Genomic DNA, 24,673 nt, shown 5'->3' on the forward strand with positions numbered 1-24,673 from the left:
TATATTTGCCTAACTAAAGCAAAACAGAATTTTTGCCTTGTCTGGGGGAAGTTCAAATAATTGCTGGTAATGTGTCAAATGGCTTCATATTGGGAGAGCCCCAACTACATCAAAGGAATGAACTCATTTTTAATAGAAATTTTCTTTTTTTTTTTTTGAGACGGAGTCTTGCTCTGTCGCCCAGGCTGGAGTGCAGTGGCGCAGTCTTGGCTCACTGCAAGCTCCGCCTCCCGGGTTCACGCCATTCTCCTGCCTCAGCCTCTCTGAGTAGCTGGGACTACAGGCGCCCGCCACCACGCCCGGCTAATTTTTTTTTTGTATTTTTAGTAGAGACAGGGTTTCACCATGGTCTCGATCTCCTGACCTTGTGATCCACCCGCCTCAGCCTCCCAAAGTGCTGGGATTACAAGCGTGAGCCACCGCGCCCGGCTTTAATAGAAATTTTCATTGTGCTATGCCACTTGAAATCTTTTATGCCTACATGAAGTATAATTATAAAAAGGATAATGGAATTCAGAGCATAGGTCTAGTTTATTAGAGACAAACTTAATAATTCTTTTGGTAAAAATTGTTTGCGTTTGAAGTAGATGTTTGGGTTTTATTGAAATGGATATTAAATAATTGGTCTTTTTGCCTTTTAAAATTTCTTAGAACTTTTCAATGACAAGAGTAATACTCATGAATTTGTAAACCTAGTGAAAGAACTAGCCTTACCTGGAGAACTGACTCAGAGCAGAAGTTATGATTTTGAATTTATGCAAGTTGAAAAGCCATATGAATCTTACATCGGTGCCAATGTCCGCTTGAGGTATGAATGTGTATTATAAACTAAACAGAATCAAAACCAGAAAGTAATGGCTACTGTTGATAATCTTATTTGAACCTCTAATTATAATTCTAGATTGGAAGATTTAAGATTTTTAAAAATTCTGTCACATACTTTGTGGCTAATGCTGATTTGAGGTAATAGAGCGTTCTAACATTATAGAGTTAGACAACATTGTTATGAGACATTTCAGTTATACACTTCCCTGGTATGAATTGTCCCTTACGTACTTCATTTGTCACGTAAACTGAATGCTAAATCCACTAGTGTCCCAGAAAATCTCATTTAGTATATGGTTCAGAAGTAATCTGGAGTACCAGAGAGGCTCTGATACATCTAAAATGACACAAGTAGTGGATGGCAGAACAGAAGTAGGAACTGGGTTTTCTAAACTCTCAATTCAGTGTCCTTTCCCTTCACTAAGTCTGTATGCAGGAAGCCAGGGATGCCTCAGAGTCCAGGGCATTTGAGGATCTTAATCTGAATGCATCAGGTCCGAGATCCTGCTTTCCCTGTTTAACTTGGCATTATCTATCTGGAACTGCGTTTGACAACCCAAATTTCAAATAGCAGTTCCTTAAAGAAGTGATCTGGAGAGGTTTCTTCAAGTAGGCTTGATGACAGCCCTCCAAACTCACCTGGTAAAGTATTTACACTATTCTTAAAATTGAACTTTGTATTTTTTTCATGTCGGGGGCATTCAAGAAAATTGGAACTCCTTCGTGAAGTAATGAAGTAAGTTGATCCCAAAGGAGTTCCAGCAAGAAGGAGAAGCCTGAGTTGCAGTTAATGTTTGCTGATTTAAAACGTGAAAATTTATTACAGGCGATTTAACTCATCCTCTCTTTTAACTTTATAGGTATTTCCTTAAAGTGACAATAGTGAGAAGACTGACAGATTTGGTAAAAGAATATGATCTGATTGTTCACCAGCTTGCCACCTATCCTGATGTTAACAACTCTATTAAGATGGAAGTGGGCATTGAAGATTGTCTACATATAGAATTTGAATATAATAAATCAAAGTAAGTATCTTTCACAGATAAGTTGTTCAGGGAAAATTCAAAAATTAACTTTTCAGGTGTTTGTCAGTTGGTCAGAGTAAGGATAGAATTGACATTAATCTGATGTTAACAAATCAACAGGATCTCTGAGCTAAAAGAAATTTTAGGAGTTTGGTCTGGCTTCCACCCAGTAAAGGTGTCTTTTATGTTCTATTCCTGATAAATCTCTGCTTGGCCACTTTGTGTAGAGGATGTCACCATCTCAGAAGGCAGCCAATCCTTCTGAGGATACAATTTATCTTACTGGCTTGACATTACCTCATCCTAGCCATCTCTTTTCACATATTTTCACCTTTACCACTTAATCACTGTTAATGTCTCTTTGTATATCATTCCATGGGGGAAGGGGGAAGAAGGCATATATGTTTATATATGTTGTATTTCTACAAAACTGGCTCATATTTTGTGTTTAATGCCTTTTTAAATTTTATTATGGGAAATTTCAAGCATATACTAAAATATTTGAACAGTATACTGAATAATATAATGAATCCTCATGTACCCATTGCCCAGCTCCAACAGTTACCAACACACGATCCAGTTTATCTGTATTCAGCTCTCATACTCTCCATAGGTTATATTGAAGCAAATTCCAGACATTTAACCCATAAAATTATGTATCATTTTATCAATTAAATTATATATCTGGAATTTGCTTCAATATAATCTATGGGAAGTTGTATCTATCATTTTATACATAGACTAAGATGTTCTCAGAAACATTACTTACATGAACAAAAGATTGCCATTTAAATGCCCACTGGTACTATAACAGTTAAATAAATTATGGTCCAACCATACTGTGGAATGCTAAAGAAGGGTTAAAAAGATTGAGGCCAGGTGCGGTGGTTTACACCTGTAATCCCAGCACTTTGGGAGGCCAAGGTGGGCGGAGTTCGAACACCTGAGGTCAGGAGTTTGAGACCAGCATTGTCAACATGGAGAAACTCCGTCTCTACTGAAAATACAAAAATTAGATGGGCGTGGCGGTGCACGCCTGTAATCCCAGCTACTTGGGAGGCTGAGGGAGGAGAATTGCTTGAACCTGGGAGGCAAAGGTTGCAGTGTGCTGAGATCGCACCACTGCAGTTCAGCCTGGGTGACAGAGCGAGACTCCATCTCAAAAAACAAACAAAAAAAAGATTGAGACATATGTATTTAGTTCTCCAGAAGCATGTCCATGATATATTAAGTGAAAAAGCCATAAAAACAGCACACGTAGTACTGTTTCATTTCTGTAAAATACTCATGTATTTGGATATGAATAGAAAAGAATCTGCAATGATACTCTGTTGTTAACAGTGGTTATCTGTAAAGGATGAAATTATGTATTGACTTTACATATCTCTTATTTAAATGTTATATGACAAGCTTGTTTTCTGTGTCTATTCAGAAAAAAGTTTTAAAAAGTTATATATCATTCTAAATATAACTACAATACTCTTATATCTAAAAATATTAGTAATTCCTTAATATCTTCATACACCCAGGCAGTATTCACATTTCCCTAATTGTCTCACAGATATCTTTCTTTTTTCACATGCTTTGTTCAAATCAATATTTAAACAAGGGCCACACATTGCATTTCGTTGTTTGAGCCTTAAATTTTTTAATTTATAGGTTTCCCTTCTTTTTTTTGTTTATTAGTTTGTTTGTTGAAGAAATGGATGTGCCCTGTATTATCCCCTTCATACCCCAGTCTTTTGTTACATTATTTTTATTGGTTGTCACTCCTAGGTTTATATCCCTGAATATGTAATACATATGGCCTTCAGAATCTTAAAATTATATTGTTGATGAAATTATCAAATAGTTTAGGACCTGAAACCACTGAAGCTTCCCTTCAGACTGACATTATTTTACACACACACACACACACACACACACACAGTTTTTTGTTTATTTGAGTCTCGCTCTGTCGCCCAGGCTGGAGTGCAATGGCGTGATCTCGGCTCACTGCAACCTCCGTCTCCTGGGTTCAAGGGATTCTCCTGCCTCAGCCTCCTGAGTAGCTGGGATTATAGGTGCCCGCTACCACGCCTGGCTAATTTTTGTATTTTTAGTGGAGACGGGGTTTCACCATGTTGGTCAGGCTGGTCGCAAACTCCTGACCTCATGATCCACCCGCCTCGGCCTCCCAAAGTAAGCCACCGATTGTAGGTGTGAGCCACTGTGCCTGACATATTTTTTTTTTTTGGAGTCGGAATCTCTGTCGTCCAGTCTGGAGTGCAGTGGCACGATCTCGGCTCACTGCAACCTCTACCTCCTGAGTTCAAGCAATTCTCCTGCCTCAGCCTCCTGAGTAGCTGGGATAACAGGCATGTGCCAGCACGCCCGGCTAATTTTTGTAGTTTTAGTAGAGATGGAGTTTCACCATGTTGGCCAGGCTGGTCTTGAACTCCTGACCTCAGGTGATCTGCCCGTCTTGGTCTCCCAAAGTGCTGGGATTACAGGCGTGCCCAGCCTGACATAATTTATATTAATCAACTCTTGAGATACAATTTTGAGAGCCAAACCTGGGAGGACGCTAAAAAGTCCTCTGGATATTATAGGGATTCCTAAGTTTATTACCACATCATTACAAGGTATGTGGGAGCGACCTTTGGTTATTAGCTATCACAACAGCAGACTCAACCTATGTAGGTAGGTTTCTTTTACTTTGTCTTTGTGGGCAGATGATTTATGTTAGCTGCACTCTTGTAGAACTTGAGAAATAATGACACTAAACTCTTATGTCTTTTAATGTTGAAAATATCTTCATACACCAAATATTTCAAGTATTTTTGTGTGTGTGTTTGTTTTGAGAAAGAGTCTGGCTCTGTCACCCGGGCTGGAGTGCAGTGGCACAATCATGAGTCACTGCAGCCTCAATCTCCCAGGCGCTCAAATTACCATCTCACCTCAGCCTCCTGAGTAGCTAGGATCACAGGCATGTGCCACTAATTTTGTACCACCCAGCTAATTTTTAGAAGAGATTACATCTCCCTACGTTGCCTAGGCTGGTCTCAAATCCTGGGTTCAAGCAATCCTGTCGCCTTGGGCCTCCCAAAGTGCTGGGATTATAGGTGTGAGCCACTGAGCCCAGCCAGAACAGTTAACCAGGGTAATTCTTCTTCTGAGGTAGTCAAGTAAAAAGTTTGATTCCTTATTTGCATAGTGAAATGATGAATACTTTTTTGAAAAAAAGAACACTAAACAATATGAATAATCAAAATGGTTGTTGTTGGTTTTTGTTTTTGTTTTTTGGTGAGCCAAAGTTTTATTTATTCATTTGAAGTATTCTTTGATGACATACTGGCCTGAGACTCCTTGCCATAGTTCTTAACTACTGCACAACTGGAACCAACCACTTTACGGGGTTTCCCCCATCTGTCAGTTTTATAGAGGCTTACCCATTCCCCAGTTTCTTGTTGTCATCAACCGGGGTTTAGCACAAAGGACCTCCACCAACTTAACATACATGGGCTCATCACAATTAGATGCAAGCACACAAAGATGAGCTTGGTGCCTGTCTAAGGCTTTGGCAGCTTTGCGAACTCCACATGCTAGGCCATCATGGATGAGGGTGGTCTTCAGCACCTCTTGTAAAGCAGTAGTAACGTCCATTATACCTCCAGCAGCAATGCCTTCCTCAGCCATGGTGGTGAGTGAAACTGAATCTTGAATGCACTCAGGTCGCCACCTCTGTGCAACTCAGTAGCGGCCAGGAAAGAGCTCAAAATAGTACTTTTTTTTTTTTTGAGATGGAGTCTTGCTCTGTCACCCAAGCTGGAGTGCAGTGGTGCGATTTGCCTCACTGCAGCCTTCACCTCCTGGGTTCAGGCAGTCCTCCCGCCTCAGCCTCCCAAGTAGCAGGGATCACAAGCATGTGCCAGCACGCCCAGCTAATTTTTGTATTTTTAGTAGAGACACAGTTTCGCCATGTTGGCCAGGATGGTCTTGAACTCCTGACCTCAAGTCATCCGCCCGCCCCGGCCTTCCAAAGTGCTAGGATTACAGGCAAGAGCCACTGTGCCCAGCCTCAAAATGGTATTCTTAAGTAATTATACTAAAGATGTCTATCGAAGTCTTTTAGGACATAGTTCACTCTTTTTGCTTGTTTTTAAACTGATATTTAGTGAGATATGTTCTTCCCAATAGGTATCATTTAAAGGATGTGATTGTTGGAAAAATTTACTTCTTATTAGTAAGAATAAAAATACAACATATGGAGTTACAGCTGATCAAAAAAGAGATCACAGGAATTGGTAAGTTGAAAAGAGTATGTAAATTAAAATTCTTTGTTTTAGTTGACATTTTAAAAATCTTAAAATATTGTTTAAACATAATTAATTTGATATCCACATTGAGTACTAATTTTGCTAGTTAATATTGCTGGCAGTAAGTGATTTAATGCTTTTTTAAAATTAATTTTTGATTGGAATTTATTTTTTATAAAAAATTAATTTTTGAACAGGTAATAAATTCACATGGTTCAAAAATAAAATGTAAAAGAGTATACAGTAAAAAGTATCTTATTTCTGTACTCTAGCTACTCATAGGTAATATGTTTATTATAAGCTTAAAAATCCTCAGTGGAGCAGGTCAAAACTCCTGTGCTGATCAGTAGGGGGATTGTGCCTGTGAATAGCCACTGCACTTCAGCCTGGGCAACAGAGTGAGACCATTCCAAAAAAGGAAAAACAAAAACCGAAACTTTCCAATTAGTTATTATGTGTACAAGCAAGTACCTATATATAAGACACACCCCTTTTTACTTAAATGGTGGTGTATAATGCATACTTCGCTTTGCCACTTAGTAGTGCATCTTACCACAGTCAAGCTAATTAATATATTCCATTATAGTTTTAATTTTCAGTTTTCTTATTGAGGATGAACCATCTCTTCATATGAATAAAAACGATTTTTATTTTCTGTAAGCCATTCATATTCTTTGCCCCATTATCTATTGGACTATTCTTTTTCTTACTTATTTGTAGAAACTATATATTAGAGAAATCAATCCCCCTCCACTTTTTTTTTTGAGACAGGGTCTCACACTGTTGCCCAGGCTGGAGTGCAATGGTACAATTACAGCTCACTGCAGCCTTGAACTCCTGGACTTGAGCAGTCCTCCAGCCTCAGCATTGTGGGTAGCTGGGACAACAGGCGCATGCCACCACACCCAGCTAATTTTTTATTTTTTGTAGAGACAGGGTGTCACTATGTTGCCCAAGCTGGTTTCGAACTCCTGGACTCAGCGATCCTCCTGCCTCAGCATCCCAAATTGCTGGGTTTACAGGTGTGAGCCACTGTGCTCTGAATTCCTTTTTCTAATATTAAGGGTAGCAAAAATTACCCTCATTTGTCTTGTTTGTGGTGGTTTATGCCATGTAGAAGTTATTGATGTTTATGTAGTCAGATTTATCAGTTTTTCATTTTATGGCCTCTGGGTTTTATGCCATGGTTAGAAAGGTCTTTTTCACACTGAAGTTCTAAAAATAATTTTCTGTGCTTGATTCTACTGGAGTAATACATTGTGGTTTAGGGATTTTGTTTCATTTTTAAAATTTTAATTCATTTGAAATGTGTTGCGATGTAAGAGGTGAGGTATGTATCACCTTTACATTTTTCCAGATGGCTGACCAGTTGTCCTGATATCATTTATTGGTTCATCCCTGCTTTTTGATTTTAAAATATAAACTTACTTTGTCCTCTTAACATTGTTGGGTGTTTTTTTTTTTTCTTTTTTCTTTTTTTTTGGAGACGGAGTCTCCCTCTGTTTCCAGGCTGGAGTGCGGTGGCGCGATCTCGGCTCACTGCAACTTCTGCTTCCAGGGTTCAAGCAATTCTCCTGCCTCAGCCTCCTGAGTAGCTGGGATTACAGGTGCACGCCAACATGCCTGGCTAATTTTTGTATTTTTAATAGAGACGGGGTTTCACCATGTTGCCTAGGCTGGTCTCGAACTCCTGAGCTCAGGCAGTCCGCCTGCCTTGGCCTCTCAAAGTGCTGAGATTACAGGCATGAGCCACCGCTCCTGGCCTCATTGTTGGGTTTTTGCTGAAAGTAATTCTAGGCAACACTTTATAAGCATTTATAGTCAGTATTCATAATTTAAAACATCTGTGATTTCTTTTATTATTATTATTATTATTTTATTTTTAAATAAAATTCTCACCCAAGGCATGATCTCAAGAGGTCCTGAGAACATGTACCCCCACATGTGATTTCTTAATCTCCATGTTTCTACTTGCTAGTAAATTTAAGTGATTTTAAAATCACTTCAGATTCTCCTTTGTTGTTTCAAATAACTTCAAATACTCCTTTGTTGTTTAAAAAGAAATTGTTGGCCAGGTGCAGTTGCTCACCTGTAATCCCACTACTTTGGGAGGCTGAGGCGGGCAGATCACTTGAACCCAAGGAATTCGAGACCAGCCTGGGCATCATGGTGAAACCCCATCTCTATCCCAAAAAATACAAAAATTAGCCAGGCATGATAGTGCATGCCTGTAGTCCCAGCTACTTGGGAGGCTTAGGTGCGAGGATTGCTTGAGTTCAGGAGTTTGAGACCAGCCTGGGCAATATATTGAGAACCCATCTCTACAAAAATTGGAAAAAAAACAGGCATGGTGGTGCACACGTGTAATCTCAGCTACTTGGGAGGCTGAGGCAGAAGGATTGCTTAAGCCCAGGAGGTTGAGGCTGCGGCCAGCCATGATTGCACCACTGCACTCTAGCTTGGGTGACAGAGCAAGACACCGTCTCTAAAAAAAAAAAATGTAGTGGAAAAATAAGAAGAAGGCATAAGGCTATTAATTATATCCTGGAATATTTAAATTAATGTTATTTACATTATTGCACTAGGACCCAGTACCACAACAGAAACAGAAACAATCGCCAAATATGAAATAATGGATGGTGCACCAGTAAAAGGTAACACTTTTCAGTTACTTCTTTTGTATAGTGCAAACAGCAGTGTTCATGGCAGTTTTGTTTGTATTTATTTAGTGTGAAAGTATCTTTGAATTCTTAAACCATTCTTATAATGATAGCTTTTAAGGTCATCTTTGTATAGCTGCAAAGAAGACTGTAATTGTATTTCCTAGTCTGAAATAAGGTTTAATTTTTCAGTTTCAATTTAGGATTTACTAGAGACAGTTATGTGTATCTATTCTCTAGTTTTGAATTTGTAATCTTTTCATTGTCTTCTATTATACAATAGTTCATCTTTGTAAATCTTTTTTCTCCTGCTGACCACAAAATGGAGTATGGCTGAGCATTAATTCATGTAGGTTTTTGGAGTCATTATAGCCCTCAAGAAAATAAGCCGTTCCATTACTAGATAATCTTCAGTATCTGAGACAATGAAGCCAGTATTTATCATTTTAAAATTTATTTCTGGGTTTTCTTCACTATTTGTACTAAAAATCACAAAGCCAGAACCATTTATTAAGTGCCAAGTGTAGATGAGGCGATGTAGTCTGAGGTGCTCTAAAACTCTTTGAGCTAGGTGGTTGTGTCCCTTATGAGGCATGTCTGTGTACTCTTGTGTTATGCAACATTACTTTGTAAAATACCAGCAGCCACCAGTTTTTATGTAAAATTATGAGTTTTATATCTTTCAGCAAATTGGTATGCATGAGGAAATTATTATGTAAAAAATATTCAGGCCAGGTGTGGTGGCTCATGCCTGTAATCCCAACACTTTGGGAGGCTGAGGTGGGCAGATCGCTTGAGGTCAGGAGTTCAAGACCAGCCTGGCCAACATGGTGAAACCCCGTCTCTACTAAAAATATAAAAATTAGCTGGGTATGGTGGTGCACGCCTGTCATCCCAGCTACTTGGGAAGCTGAGGGAGGAGAATCGCTTGAACCTGGAAGGCGGAGGTTGCAGTGAGCTGAGATCATGCCACTGCACTCCAGCCTGGGAGACAGAGTGAAACTCCGTCTCAAAAAAAAAAAAAAAAAAAAAAAAATTCAAGGGCCAGGCGTGGTGGCTCACACCTGTAATCCCACCATTTTGGGAGGCCAAAGTGGGTGGATTGCTTAAGTCCAGGAGTTTGAGACCAGTCTGGGTAACATGGCAAAACCCCCATTTCTATAAAAAATACAAAAATTAGCCAGGCATGGTGGCATGCACCTGTGGTCCCAGCTACTTGGGAGGTGGGAAGCTCACTGGAGCCCAGGAGGCAAGGTTGCAGTGAGCCAAGATGGCACTACTGCACTCCAGCCTGAATGACGGAGGGAGATCCTGCCTCAAAAAAAAAAAGAAAAGAAAAAGAAAGCCGGGCGCGGTGGCTCACGCCTGTAATCCCAGCACTTTGAGAGGCCAAGGTGGGTGGATCACCTGAGGTCAGGAGTTCGAGACTGGTCAGCCTGGCCAACATGGTGAAACCCAGTCTTTACTAAAAATACAAAAAAAATTAGCCGGGCATGGTGGCAGGTGCCTGTAATCCCAGCTACTCAGGAGGCTGAGGCAGGAGAATTGGATGAACCCAGGAGGTGGAGGTTGCACTGAGCCAAGATTGCGCCATTGCACTCCAGCCTGGGTGACAGAGAAAGACTCCATCTCAAAAAAAGAAAAAAAAAAAAGAATATGCAAATAATTACCCTTAGGAAAATAGAAGCAATGAGAATCTGAATAACAGTCTTTTTGGTAATAAAAGAATGTCATCATTCTGTCCGTTTTTAGCTTTGAATGTATGAGTAACAAGTATTCGATAATTTATACACATGATTAGAAATTATGGTAAACTGCATGAAAGAAGATAACAAAACAACTTATAGAGCACTTATCTGTTGGTACTGTTTGAGTTTTTTAGGCATATTAACCCATATAGTCCTTACACATTCCTTGTGAATACTATTGTTATTCCCCATTTCACAGATGAATAACTTAAACAATGAGAAAGTGATTTTTCCAAGGTCACACAACCAATAAGTGGTTGAGATTTGAAGCCAGGTATTCTGACTCTAGAACAGTAGTTCTCGTCTAGGGGCAACTTCACCCTACAATGAATGTTTGGTGTTGTCTGGAGATATTTTTGGCTGTTACATTTGGAGAATACTATTGGTATCTAGTGGGTAGAGGCCGGGGTTGCTGCTAAACATCCTGCAAAGGATAGGACCCTCCCTACAACAGAGAATTATTCAGCCCAAAATATCAGTACTACTGAGGATGAACCCTGTCTGGTCTTTGTTATTTTGCATCTCATGAGGATGTGAAGCATTAGTGTCAACTCTATAGTGCGTAGTCCTACCTGTTATGTGACTATATTTAATCATCTTTAGAATTAAGTGGAAATTCCTTTTCTTTCAGGTGAATCAATTCCAATAAGACTATTTTTAGCAGGATATGACCCAACTCCAACAATGAGAGATGTGAACAAAAAATTTTCAGTAAGGTACTTTTTGAATTTAGTGCTTGTTGATGAGGAAGACCGGAGGTACTTCAAACAGCAGGTATGGTGCCACTTAGGCTGGTATTATGTTCTGCGGCAGATCTAAAAATACCTCGAAAGCGCTCTTCTAAGCTTCATTGTACTGAGCGAGTGGGAGTTTCTAAATAAATAAATAACACTGTGGGTATGATAGATAAAGAAGTAGAGGAAAATAAAATCCTGTGATAGATGCCTCACCAATCATTCTGCAGTACTCCAGAATGAGCTATAATTTTTCAGGGCTTTTAGTTTTCTCTTACAAGTTCTTTTGTTTTTGTTTTTTAATAAAAACAACACCTGCTGCTTATTTAGAAAAAAATAAGGCAATAAAGAACAAAGAATGAAGTAAAGGTCAGCAGAATTTCCACCACCATTGCAACTAATGTGTGTATGTGTGTTTAGATCATATTATGGATACTGCTTTTTTTTTTCTTACTGTTTTTAATTTTTTGTAGGGACAGAGTCTCACTATGTTGCCCAGGCTGGTCTTGAACTCTTGGGCTTAAGCAATCCTTCTGCCTTGCCCTCCCAAAGTGCTGGGATTATAGGCATGAGCCACCGTGCCCAGCTGTATTCTTTAATTTGCGTTTTTACTCAGTAGTGTCTTGAATGTCTTTCTCTTATCAACAAATATGCATTATTATTATTACTATTTTTATTTTTTGAGATGGGGATCTTCCAAGCAATCCTCCAGTCACAGCCTCTTGAGTAGCTGGGAGGTACAGGCACGTACCACTGTGCCCTGTTGATTTATCCCTTTTTAAGCAATTCTGTTATAAATGTCCATGAGATGACTGAATTCTAATAATTTTTTTTTTTTTGAGACAGAGTCTCGCTGTGTTGCCCAGGCTGGAGTGCAGTAGTGTGATCTCAGCTCACTGCAACCTCCACCTTCCAGGTTCAAGCGATTCTTGTGCCTCAGCCTCCCAAGTAGCGGGATTACAGGTGTGTGCCACCACACCAGGTTAATTTTTGTATTTTCTTTTTTGTAGAGACAGGGTTTTGCCATGTTGGCCAGGCTGGTTTCAAACTCCTGGCCTAAAGTGATCCGCCTGCCTTGGCCTCCCGAAGTGCTAGGATTACAGGCGTGAGCCACCATGCCCAGCCTCTAATACTGTTTTGTTTTTTGTTTTTTTTAAAATTATTTATTTATTTATTTTTTTTTTGAGACAGAGTCTCGCTCTGTTGCCCAGGCTGGAGTGTAGTGGTGCGATCTCAGCTCACTGCAACCTTCACCTCCTGGGTTCAAGCAATTCTCCCGCCTCAGCCTCCTGAGTACCTGGGATTATAGGCATGCACCACCATGCCCGGCTAATTTTTCTATTTTTAGTAGAGACTGGGTTTCACCATGTTGACCAGGCTGGTCTCGAACTCCTGACCTCAGGTGATCCGCCTGCCTCAGCCTCCCAAAATGCTGGGATTACAGGCATGAGCCACCTCGCCCGGCTGCCTCTAATTCTTTGTTTAATATAAAGTGTTCATTACAAACTTGTTCTCCTTTGAAAATCAATTAAAAGCTTTTGGTGAATTTTGAATGAAGATAGTAATTAGAATGGTATTTTGTATTCTGAATCAGATTAATAAACATGTTGGATGTCAGTTGAGTGTTCAAAGCTAAGTTAGAAATTATTCTGGGCTAAGTACTGTGAAAAATACAAAAACTACCTTTTATAAACGTGATCTGTCCTCCATGTTCTCACATTGTAGATATCTGGGAAAAAGAAAAATAATATAAACTAACAGAATTCTTAAATAATAGTTTGACAGTAATTTAGAAGAGAGAAAATCTATTCCAGTATTGCCATCCTAATGTTGTATAATTAAACATACATGATTTATAACTTCGAAATAAACTACATGATTTTTACAATTTCAAAATCAATTGCATATCATGGCACTATTGGAGGTAGTCTGTTATTTCCCATGTGTACTCATTTGGATGTTTAAATTCTGATATGTTGGGGGAAAAAAAAACTCAGCCTATAATGACTTCATGAAGCAAATAATTTTAGGAATTTAGAAGAGGGAAGTTCTCAGGATGGATTGGTTAGGGTAAGAGTTAGGTAGAGAAATCAAGATTTGAAGACTGGGGAAGATGTAGGGCGAGTTTATTTGGATTGCATTGGAGGCAGAGAGTAACTCAGTTTGGCTGATGGGGGAAAATGGTCTAGGGAGGGAAGAGAATAATGTTGGTAAATTGGATAAAGGTTATAGAGGGGCATGAATACCTGTTTGGAGATTTATCCTGGAGGCACTGAGAACTACTAAAGAGCAATCCAAGCAATGTGCTAGAGGATTAACCTGGTAGTGATAATGAAGGATTAGATAGAAAGGGCTCTGCCTCTCTTGCCTCTGAGGAAGCTGTTTTAATATCTAAGTGACAAGAACTTGAATTTGGATGAGGGCAATGGAACAATTAAAGGATGGATTTGGGGAATTCTTTAAAGTAACAATAGGACTTGTTGACACATTGGATTGGTGGTGGTGGAATGCATGGGTGCTGGTGATAGGAGCACTAGAGGTAGAAGGGGCAGTCAAGATTAGAGCTGGAAGAAAGTAGATCAGTTGGAAAAGAGGAGGGCTTTTGTAGGGAAGAATTTAATTTTATTATGGTTAAAATTGAAGTGGCAATCATGATTTCCATGGTGAAAATTTAAGGCCATCATAGAGATAAGGCATCATATCAAACATTAATTTGTTAATATCTTGCATTTGTTTACTAGGAGATAATTTTATGGAGAAAAGCTCCTGAAAAGCTGAGGAAACAGAGAACAAACTTTCACCAGCGATTTGAATCTCCAGAATCACAGGCATCTGCCGAACAGCCTGAAATGTGAACTGAACAGGAGAAAAAAAGAAAAGCAAAAAACTCCTGTAACCCTTGAGATTAAGTTCAGCAGGTTAAAGATGGTTGCAGCCGGAGGGGGCGGAAAAAGGCCAAAACTCCATATATATTAGTCTTCCTTTATCTTACAGCGCTGCATTTATTTTATGATACAATGAAATGTTCTTTCATGTATATACATTTTTAAAAGTGCTTTCTTTGAAACACTGGAACTTTGTTAAGCTGCCTTTTTTTTTAACTTCCTACTTTGATGATAAGCACTCAGATATATATCAGCGTAAACATGAAAAATTTTCATGTGAGTAGGCTGGTATTTGTAATTTTGCTTTCTTTCTGCATAATGTTGATTATAAATCCTTCTCTCTTTTCAGGCTAATGATTACCTCTTATTCTCTACATGCAAAAAATTAAATATTTTGTGTTCAAATAAAATTAGAAAATCTGAGTGGCCCCTTGTGTCCTGCAGAGATTTAAAACATGGCATCTCAATATTTTTGAGAACTACATTTGTTTTTAACGTATGTGTTTGAGAAAAGCATATGGAGTGTTTCCCTGCAGGCGCTTCTGAGTACCATTCCGTGGCTTCCAGAATTTTATCCTCTTTGAGGTCTTCTGTGCTATGAATATTAGATTTCTTTCCCCAAGGGATTATGTGGCAGGTCATTATGGCCTTCTTTTTTTTGGCCATATTAAGTAACAGTTTTGCTATTTTCCAGTAGTACCGTTGTGTGTTTTCTGCAATGTGGAGTTGACTTAGGTTGGCATTTTAGATTTGTTAAAACTATTTTTTCCATAAATACTTTGAAACATATTTATATATTTCAATTTAAGGAATCTTTTTGCCATGTGTATGCAAATATTATTTTCTTCATACATTCATTTTCTTTTCAGGGGAAAATTTTGGGATGGGGGACTCAGGAGGACCTGTGAAACATGTTATCTAGATCTGGGTAATTTCATGTTTATTAAACTCGAACTTTGGCTAGTTAAACTCACATTGAAACTTCATCCAGTCTCTTAATTTTTTAACACTAAATTCAAGTCATTTGTTTAAAGTCTCTAAAAAAGAAGATTGCAGTCATCCATTCATATGCATGGGGTCTGATCGCAAATACACTAAATGTGGAGTGTAGGAACCAAAATGAAACCTGCTGTATGGAAACTACTTTCACTTATGGTTCATTGGTGTTTGTACCAATATTTTTTTATGCACTTCAGTGCAAGTCTTGTCAGTTAACCTTACTTTATGAGTAAGCTAAATAACCCAAATTACATTTCTTTAAACCTGTTTTACTACTATGGCACTTTGATAAAATGGTCAGGAACCAACTTTACAAGCAAAAGGGTCCATGTACCATGTGCTGGAGCATCTGTTCTACATGTGGATATCTATGAATGGTAATGTTTTCCTTCATGTAAGTGCCTATTCAGAGTTTCAAAATTTTAAAATGCCAAATATTTTCATGGTCATTTGCATGTAGTAATCTAGAAAATATTCAAAGAGATTTTGAAAACCAATTGTATTTAACCAGCCTCAAATTGTGCAACCATGATGTATAATAAAGAATTTGAAACAGAAACTGAGCTTGCTGTTTGCATGATTAAAATAGCTCTATTCTCAAATCTCTTCTCATTGTTACATTTATTGTCGAGGATAGGATTGTTCAAGTTTAGGAAGCTGTAACTGTGATAATGAATTTTTATAAATATTACTGGTTTCGATTTTAAATAGCTATATAATGCTTTTAATAGGCTGGCTTAAAACTGTCATATACAGGATGCCTGTCCATTTTGTTCAAGACTTTTCGTAGCATAACCAATTTGAAAAATAAAAATTCAAATTTAATATTTGGTGATTTCAGTCAAAAGTCAGCCAGTTAATTAGAAGTCATAAACTGAAAAAGAAATTTGTGTCTTTGATGAAGAGTTACAATGTCTAACCCATTGGTTCTCAACCCTGGTTGCATATTAGAATCACCTTAGAAGCTTTTAAAATAACCAGGCCTGGGTCCTACTCTGACCAATAAAATAAGAATCTCAGAGACTGGGCCATAGGCATTAAAAACAAAACAACCTCAAAAAAATACCTGTAATCCCAGCCACTTCAGGAGTCTGAGGCAGAAGGATCACCTGAAGCCAGGAATTCGAGACCAGCCTGGCCAACAAAATGAGATTCTGTCTCTACAAAAAAATTAACAATGAGCTGGGCATGGTGGCATGCACCTGTATTCCCAGCTACTTAGGAAGCTGAGACAGGAAGATCCCTTTGAGAGGTGAAGCCAGCTGGACTTCTGAGTCGCGTGGGGACTTGGAGAACTTTTCTGTCTTACAAGGGGATTGTAGAATGCACCAATCAATGCTGTAGCTAGGATTGTAAAACACACTCTGTGGCTAGCTGGAGGTTTGTAAAATGCACCAATCAGTGCTTGTAAAAACGCACCAATCAGGCTGGGTGCAGTGGCTCACGCCTGTAATCCCAGCACTTTGGGAGGCCGAGGCGGGCAGATCACCTGAGGTCGGGAGTTCGAGACCAGGCTGACCAACATGGAGAAACCCCATCTCTACCAAAAATACATTAGTCGGGCGTGGTGGCACATGCCTGTAATCCCAGCTACTAGGGAGGCTGAGGCAGGAGAATTGCTTGAACCCGGGAGGCAGAGGTTGCAGTGAGCTGAGATCGCACCAATACACTTCAGCCTGGCTAGAAGTTTATAAAATGGACCAACCAGCGCTCTGTAAAATGGACCAATCAGCGGGACGTGGGTGGGGACAAATGGAATAAAAGCTGGCCACCCCCCAGCCAGCAGCGGCAACCAGCTCGGGTCCCCTTCCATACTGTGGAAGCTCTGTTCTTTCACTCCTCACGATAAATCTTGCTGCTGCTCACTCTTTGGGCCCGTGCCACATTTAAGAGCTGTAACACGGCGAAGGTCCACCGCTCCATTCTTTAAGTCAGCGAGGCCGGGCGTGGTGGCTCAAGCCTGTCATCCCAGCACTTTGGGAGGCCGAGGCAGGCGGATCACAAGGTAAGGAGATCGAGACCATCCTGGCTAACACGGTGAAACCCCGTCTCTACTAAAAAAATACAAAAAATTAGCTGGGTGCGGTGGCGGGTGCCTGTATTCCCAGCTACTCGGGAGGCTGAGGCAGGAGAATGGCGTGAACCCGGGAGGCGGAGCTTGCAGTGAGCCGAGACTGCGCCACTGCACTCCAGCCTGGGCGACAGAGCGAGACTCCGTCTCAAAAAAAAAAAAAAAAAAAAAAAAAAAAAAAAAAGTCAGCGAGACCGCAAACGCACTGGTAGGAACCAACTCCGGACACACCTTGAGTACAGGAATTTGAAATTACACTGAGGTTATCATGCCACTGCACTCTAGCCTGGGTGACAGAGACACCACATCTCAAAAATCTACCCAGAGTTGAGAACCACTGATCTAAACCATTAAAATTTTTATTTCTCTCACTAATGAATTTTCTCATTGTTTTGATATTGCTGGGGAAGAAAAACTTTTATCCTCTTAGGATGAGTTCTTGGGGGCCTGCAAATTAAATAAACGAGACGTGGCCAGGTGCCTCTTTGAGAGACCAGGGTGGGAAGATCACTTGAGCCCAGGAGTTTGAGAGCAGCCTGGGCAACATAACAAGACCCCATCTCTACGAAAACAAAAACAAAAACAAAAAAACATAGGGGAAGTGGTGGGGCGTAAGAGTACTTACAGGAAAACAAATGACTTAGAAAAGATAAAAGCTTTTATGAAAATAGATGGAAGATAAAATTTTGTTACAAAGTCTGTTCACGTGTGGTACCCATTTATTGTCTCAGGATAAAAGTCAGTCTTTCCTGGTTGCTCCCAGGAAGGGGATTTTTTAGCTCTTTTGAGAGCCCAGGCTTTTAGACAGCTAAGGGATTTCAAAAACAAGTGATTATAAAATTAAAGATGCTCTCATTTAGAAAAAAAATACAGGTCTAAAATATAAAACAATGCCGGGCGCGGTGGCTCACGTCTGTAATCCCAGCACTTTGGGAGGCCGAGGCGGGTGGATCACGAGGTCAGGAGATCGAGACCATCCTGGCTAACACAGTGAAACCCCGTCTCTACTAAAAATACAAAAAAAAAATTAGCCGGGCGTGGTGGTGGGCGCCTGTAGTCCCAGCTACTAGGGAGGCTGAGGCAGGAGAATGGCGTGAACCCGGGAGGCGGAGCTTGCAGTGAGCCGAGATTGCGCCACTGCACTCCAGACTGGGCGACAGAGTGAGACTCCGTCTCAAAAAAAAAAAATAAATAAATAAAAATAAAATAAAATAAAATAAAATATAAAACAATTATGGATTAGAACTGTTACGCAGCTCAGTGTTAGAATAAAGCAAAGGTTTTCCAGGAGTGGTATTATGCCCTGGAAACAAAGCAAGACAGAGCAGGACCATGTGGGTACCATCTGTACAAGTTCTACAAATGCAACCGACAGGTGCCCCATCCCTTTCAGCTCTAACATTTCATGATTCTAAGGCTAAATCTTTTTTTTTTTTTTAATTTTGAGATAGAGTCTTGCTCTGTCACCCAGGCTGGCATGCAGTGGTGTGATCTCAGCTTACTGCAACCTCTGCCTCCCAGGTTCAAACGATTCTCCTGCTTCAGCCTCCTGAGTAGCTGGGACTACAGGCACGTGCCACCATGCCTGGCTAATTTTTTGTATTTTTGGTAGAGATGGGGTTTCACCGTGTTAACCAGGATGGTCTTGATCTCCTGACCTCATTGAGAGGTGAGGCCAGCTGGACTTCTGGGTCGGGTGGGGACTTGGAGAACTTTTCTGTCTTACAAGAGGATTTTAAAATGCACCAATCAGCACTCTGTAGCTAGGATTGTAAAATGCACCAATCAGCACTCTAGCTAGCTAGAGGTTTGTAAAATGCACCAATCAGTGCTCTGTGGCTAGCTAGAGGTTTGTAAAATGTGCCAATCAACACTCTGTAAAAACGCACCAATCAGCTCTCTGTGGTTAGCTAGAGATTTGTAAAATGGACCAATCAGTGCTCTGTAAAATGGACCAATCAGCATTCTGTAAAATGGGCCAATCAGCAGGACATGGGTGGGGATAAATAAGGGAATAAAAGCTGGCTGCCACCCTCCCCTCCACCCCAGCCCCCAGCCAGCAGCAGCAACCCACTTGGGTCCCCTTCCACGCTGTGGAAGCTTTGTTCTTTCGCTCTTCACAATAAATCTTGCTGCTGCTCTCTCTTTGGGTCCATGCCACCTTTGAGAGCTGTAAAGCTCACTGCGAAGGTCCACAGCTTCATTCTTGAAATCAGCGAGACCACGAACCCACCAGAAGGAACAAACTCCGGACACATCATGATCCGCCTGCCTTGGCCTCCCAAAGTGCTGGGATTACAGGCGTGAGCCACTGTGCCCAGCTAAGAGTAAATCTTAAAAGTTCACTTAGGATAAGCAATAGTGTCTAGATCATGATAACCTTAATGTCAGAAAATACTAGAAACTTCAAATTACAAAATTTGGTAGACAAGGTATGAGAGAGTAATCTACAGGATATGCTTTTGTGAAACCTACACCAGATTTTGTTAATAGCAAAAGCAAAGGCGAAGAAGAAATTAACTTGTATTATTTCTGCCACCTAGGTTATCTTCTCCCACTTCCTTTCCCCTTCTCCTATTTATTTCCGTATTCATGTAAATATTCATGTAAATATTTCCGTATTCATGTAAATATTCATTAGCATATTTACAGACTATCAGTTAGTGCTTGCTACGGTTTGAATGTGTCCCCTAAATTTTTTGTGTTGGAACTTAATCATCAAATTTATATATTGATTGGAGGTGAGGCCTTTGAGAAGTAATTAGGATTAGATAAAAGTTCTTAGTGTGGGTCCCCCATGATGTGACTGGTGGCTTCGTAAGAAAAGAGAAACCTGAGATGACACACAAGGTCTTGCTCTCTGGCCATGTGATGCCTTCTACCAGGTTATGTCAAGAGGGCCATCACCAGATGCCAGCCTCTTGATCTTGGACTTCCTAGCCTCCAGAACTGTAAGAAATAAATTCATTTTCTTTACAAATTACTCAGTCTGTGGTGTTCTGTTATAGCAATGCAAAATGGACTAAGTGTTATCTTGGCCCTACCCTGAAGGAACTTTAATCCAGGGCAGTGGTTCTCAAAAGTGTGGTCTCAGACCAGCAGAGTTGCATCATCTGAAATGTTTTAGAAATGTAAACTCTCGGATCCCACTCCAGATCTACTGAATCAGAAACTTCAGGGATCGGACCCAACAATCTTGTTGCACTCTAACGTTTAAGAACCACTGACCCAGAGACACAATTACGATAGTTTTCATTCTATGATAGAGCCTCTACTGGGACCTGTGATGTGTAAGAGAAGCACCCAGTGTGTTCAGAGGTACAGAGGTGAGAAACGATGATATAACTGGTGTATAGTTCCAGCATGAATAGAATGGTAGATGTGGGGAGTAGAAATAAAGCTGGAAGAGGCATATAGGGCCAACCAATGTAGCACAGAACCTGGATGCCGTACAATGGAATATGGGCTTTATCTGAACATTTATTCAGAATCACCAAAGGACTCTAAGCAGCAGTAACTTACCAGATTTGTGTTTTCAAAAGATCATTATGGTGCTATGGCAAAGTATAGGAGGATACCATTTACATAGTTACTGCACTAATCCATTCAACAAGCAAAATAAAACATTTATAGAGGCTCTAATATGTGTTAGGTGCTGATTACACTTACTGCTATAAATACGACATAATCAGTATAGATATGACATCTTTTTTGTAAAAGCAAAAATTTTATATTGAATTTTCCCATTTCAATGTTTATAGTAGAACTTAACAAATGGCTGAAAGGAAAAGCCTGTTATGTCCTATCACAAAATTCAGATTGCACTTTCTACCTGCAAGGAGGTGCAAACAAAATTACAGTTAAAATAGTTTTGAGAATTTTTCTGTAAAACTATACTAGGGTTGGGCTAGATCTGTAAGACTAGTAACTGCCAGGTGCTGTGGCATGCACCTGTAGTTCCAGCTACTCAGGAGGCTGACGCAGGATTGCTTGAACCCAGGAGTTCAGGATCACCCTTCCAAAAAAAAAAAAAAAAAAAAAGACTAGTACAAATGTTGATTATGGCCCAATATGCTGCTCCGGTCCAAAAAGCCCACCTATTTGCTTTGAAATCAGAAAGACTGGCTGGGCATGGTGGCTCACACCTGTAATCCCAGCACTTTGGGAGGCCGAGGTGGGTGGATCACTTGAGGCCGGGAGTTCTGAGACCAACCTGGCCAACACGGTGAAACTAAAGAGAATACAAAAATTAGCCAGGTATTGTGGTGCAGGCCTGTAGTCCCAGCTATTCTGGAGGCTGAGGCATGAGAATTGCTTGAGCCTGGGAGGTGGACATTGCAGTGAGCTATGATTGCACCACTGCACTTCAGCCTGGGCAACAGAGTGAGCCTCTGTCTCAAAAAAAAAGAAAAAAAAGATTTAGATTAGTATCTGACTCTACCACTTATTGGCGCAAGTTACTTAACCTGGTGACAATAATACCTCTAAATGGTTGTCAAGCATATTAAAAGATTAAAAGGAACAACATAGTGCTTGCCTCAGTTACATATTAAATGTTTGGTTTATCCTTCATTCTCCTAGTTTCCAAATCTGACGAGACATCATTGTTTATTGACATTTTCTAGCATAGTCACTCACTACATTATCTAAGGAGTCTTGTAAAACCTTCCCATTCCACATACATGGTCTCCATCATAACTCAGACACAGGAATCTACCAGCTTCAGCTAGAACTGTTGCTAAAGTTGTAATTTTCCTCCCTGCATATTTGTGTTGATCCTAGTCTATCCTAGGTACTTCCTAATGAATGATTTCTCTTCTCAAAAATATAATTACTACTTGTAAGCCATAGAATTAGGTCTGCGTGAACTCTGTTACTTACATTTTTTTCAATATGTCTTTTCCTTAGTTAAGCCTCTGCTTACGTCGTTTCTTCCGACTAGAATTTACTTACCGCTTCTCTATATGTTTTACTTTTAAGTCTGGCAGAAATCTCCTTACCAATCTAAAATTGCTCCTTTCTTTGAACTGCCATTAGTCTATTAGAGCAATAAGTGCATTATTTAACGTGTACTGTTCTTATTACCAAAACCAGATCAGAAACTTTGAAAGCAAAGGACTGTCTCCTTGTATCCCTGATGTTTAAAAATTATTTTGTGAATCAAAGGCACGTGGCAAATTGTTACTGGAATCCTATTAGACACACAGTATTGTATATTACATAACACGTTCCTTCAAGTTGTAAGATCTTAATGATGTAAGTATAAAGAGATGTGGAAATGCTAAACTTGTGAATTTTTTTTTTTTTTTTTTTTTTAGGCGGAGTCTCACTCTGTTGCCCAGGCTGGAGAGCAGTGGCCCGATCTCGGCTCACTGCCACCTCTGGCACCCAGGTTCAAACGATTCTCCTGCCTCCGCCTCCCTAGTAACTGGGATTACAGGTGTGCACCACCACGCCCGGCTGATTTTTGTATTTTTAGTAGAGACGGGATTTCACCATGTTTGCCAGGCTGGTCTCGGACCCCTGACCTCAGATGATACACCGGCCTCGCCCTCCGTAAGTGCTGGGATTACAGGCGTGAACCACCACGCCCGGGTTAAACTTGTGAATTTAACATGTTGCAGCCTCACATAAGGACACGGTATTCAACAAATGCAATGGAACTAGACTATGGCTGGGGTACAGAGCACGTATTTTTGCCATGTGGTCACAACTATGTGGTCATAGCTGCTAGGATGATGTACACAAACTGCTCACATTAAAGCAAAAGTACTTATGTAATACAAGGGGCTTAGTAATGCAACAATATTTCTTAGCAACATTTCTGAGGGGCATATCAAGTTATTATCGCTAACGTTACCATATCAGGAAAGACGGTTAACAATGCAAGAAACTTTTGGGAAATGCTATCTAGTGTTTGAGTCCGCAAGACACACTCGTACCCTGAGCATTCGCAGTTGCTGCTCCACCATCTATTCGCTCACTGCTCACCCACGTGCTTCTGGACACTTGCTTACCCAAGTACTAGTTTGCATCACGTGACACGACTAGCAGGCCCCCTCCGCTCATCTATGATATCCCAAAGATGCCTGATTATTTTCCCTTCTTTAGGGAAAGCTGGTCCCAATCACCAACAAAACAGAGAAAGAGAACGAGAATTATCTCTAGCGGTTTTCCCTTCTAATCTTTTTCCCTGAAAGAACACCCTTACGGCACGGCTTTTTCCTTAACGGTCAGGCGTTTTCCCGGGCAGCTTACCTGCTCGGCCTGGGTCTTTCTGGACAGCAGGCGCTGGAGGTGCGCGTCACTGTCCGCCGCCGTGTCCGCGGCTGCTACTGGTACCTGTAGAACCTGCGGCCTCGATGTCCTTCTCCCGTGCCCTATTGTGGGCTCGGCTCCCGGCGGGGCGCCAGGCTGGCCACCGGGCAGCCATCTGCTCTTCCCTTCGCCCCCACTTTGGGCCCTTTCCCGGGGTTCTGGGGCAAGTTTCTGTCCTTGCCACCGCCTCCTCCTCTGCCTCCGGTGGCTCCAAAATACCAAACACGTCCTTGTTCGTGCCCCTGACTGTGAAACCTCAGGGCCCCAGCGCCGATGGCGATGTCGGGGCCGAGCTAACCCGGCCTCTGGACAAGAGTGAGTGCGGGAACTACCGAGGGCGGCAGGGGGTGGTGTCTGCTGGGCCGAGGCTGGTTGGTAGGAAGCTGCACCCCCTTCCCCTGGGGATCCTTGGTCCCATCGAGTGTTGTCATCGTGCCTCTCAGTGTCTGCCTCCTTCGCTGGTGTGTGAGCCCCTCAAACAGCTTGGGACTGTGTCTGATTAATTCTTAGCGCCTCGTCCCAGAAGCGGCCTTTTCCCTTTTACTGCCTTGCTCTCTGAATGGTTTAAACACTCGTATGTTGGGAAGATTTGACTTTTTTTGAGTTGTTAGGTAGACGCCAGCTCTTTCTTGCATTCTTCTTTGTTTCTCTCCCGCCCCCGAATGGGATGTGGCAGTGAAAAGCCAGCGGAGACTTCTTTTGGATTCTTTGTCATTGAGGAGGCGCCGACTCATACCACGCTGTTAGGCTGTGTGGTGCTTGCCAAGAGGAACCAGACTCAGATCCATATCCCCTCTTAAGAAACGTAACGGTATCGTGGGGGAAGACACGTGTAGGGAAAGTGAACGGTAATACAAGGTAGAACATGACAAGGTCTAGAACAAGGTAGGGTGTTCCCGGCTCCAGAGAGAAAAGAAGAGGGTAGCATCAGTGAGTGGCAGCGGGCTTTGCTCAGCAAAACTTAAGTTTGGATGGATTCGTTGACAGAGAGGCATGTGAATGTTTTCAAGGTGAGTTTCGGGATGATTAGGGAGGTAAGGGAGTTTCCTCTGACCATATGAAAATGGGAGGTTGAGGAAATGCTATCCAGAATTGTCTCCAGGAATAGGA

General features: G+C 41.0%; 3 protein-coding genes and 1 long non-coding RNA gene across 5 annotated transcripts in view; 2 read left to right on the top strand and 2 right to left on the bottom strand.

The window, feature by feature from the left end:
* Positions 1-15,733, top strand: part of VPS26A (VPS26 retromer complex component A) — a 51,747-nt gene extending 36,014 nt beyond the window's left edge. The window contains exons 4-9 of one of the 2 annotated variants that reach the window (XM_055274528.2): positions 652-808; positions 1,686-1,850; positions 6,030-6,136; positions 8,734-8,802; positions 11,188-11,330; positions 14,032-15,733. In XM_055274528.2, the coding sequence (XP_055130503.1) occupies positions 652-808; positions 1,686-1,850; positions 6,030-6,136; positions 8,734-8,802; positions 11,188-11,330; positions 14,032-14,145 (755 nt within the window). In that variant the 3' untranslated portion in view covers positions 14,146-15,733. The remainder of the gene's footprint in view (positions 1-651; positions 809-1,685; positions 1,851-6,029; positions 6,137-8,733; positions 8,803-11,187; positions 11,331-14,031) is intronic. The other variant, XM_063637195.1, reaches the window with a different exon arrangement.
* The window catches only part of LOC134736343 (uncharacterized), a 34,587-nt gene extending 11,349 nt beyond the window's left edge, over positions 1-23,238 (bottom strand). The window contains exons 1-2 of the long non-coding RNA XR_010120298.1: positions 23,188-23,238; positions 12,974-13,019 (exon numbers count right to left, since the gene is read on the bottom strand). This is a non-coding gene — a long non-coding RNA (uncharacterized lncRNA). The remainder of the gene's footprint in view (positions 1-12,973; positions 13,020-23,187) is intronic.
* On the bottom strand, positions 5,151-5,528 carry LOC129480379 (small ribosomal subunit protein eS12-like). Its single transcript, XM_055274078.2, is given in 3 exon segments — positions 5,151-5,292; positions 5,295-5,315; positions 5,318-5,528. Coding segments are annotated over 3 exon segments (372 nt in total). The 3' UTR covers positions 5,151-5,152.
* Positions 23,239-23,518: 280 nt separating the features above from the next.
* The window catches only part of SUPV3L1 (Suv3 like RNA helicase), a 28,971-nt gene continuing 27,816 nt past the window's right edge, over positions 23,519-24,673 (top strand). Inside the window, exon 1 of the mRNA XM_055274529.2 lies at positions 23,519-23,878. Coding sequence (XP_055130504.1) covers positions 23,608-23,878 — 271 coding nt within the window. The 5' untranslated portion in view covers positions 23,519-23,607. The remainder of the gene's footprint in view (positions 23,879-24,673) is intronic.

This window comes from Symphalangus syndactylus, chromosome 4 (assembly GCF_028878055.3).
Source record: "Symphalangus syndactylus isolate Jambi chromosome 4, NHGRI_mSymSyn1-v2.1_pri, whole genome shotgun sequence".
Classification (NCBI taxonomy): Eukaryota; Metazoa; Chordata; class Mammalia; order Primates; family Hylobatidae; genus Symphalangus; species Symphalangus syndactylus.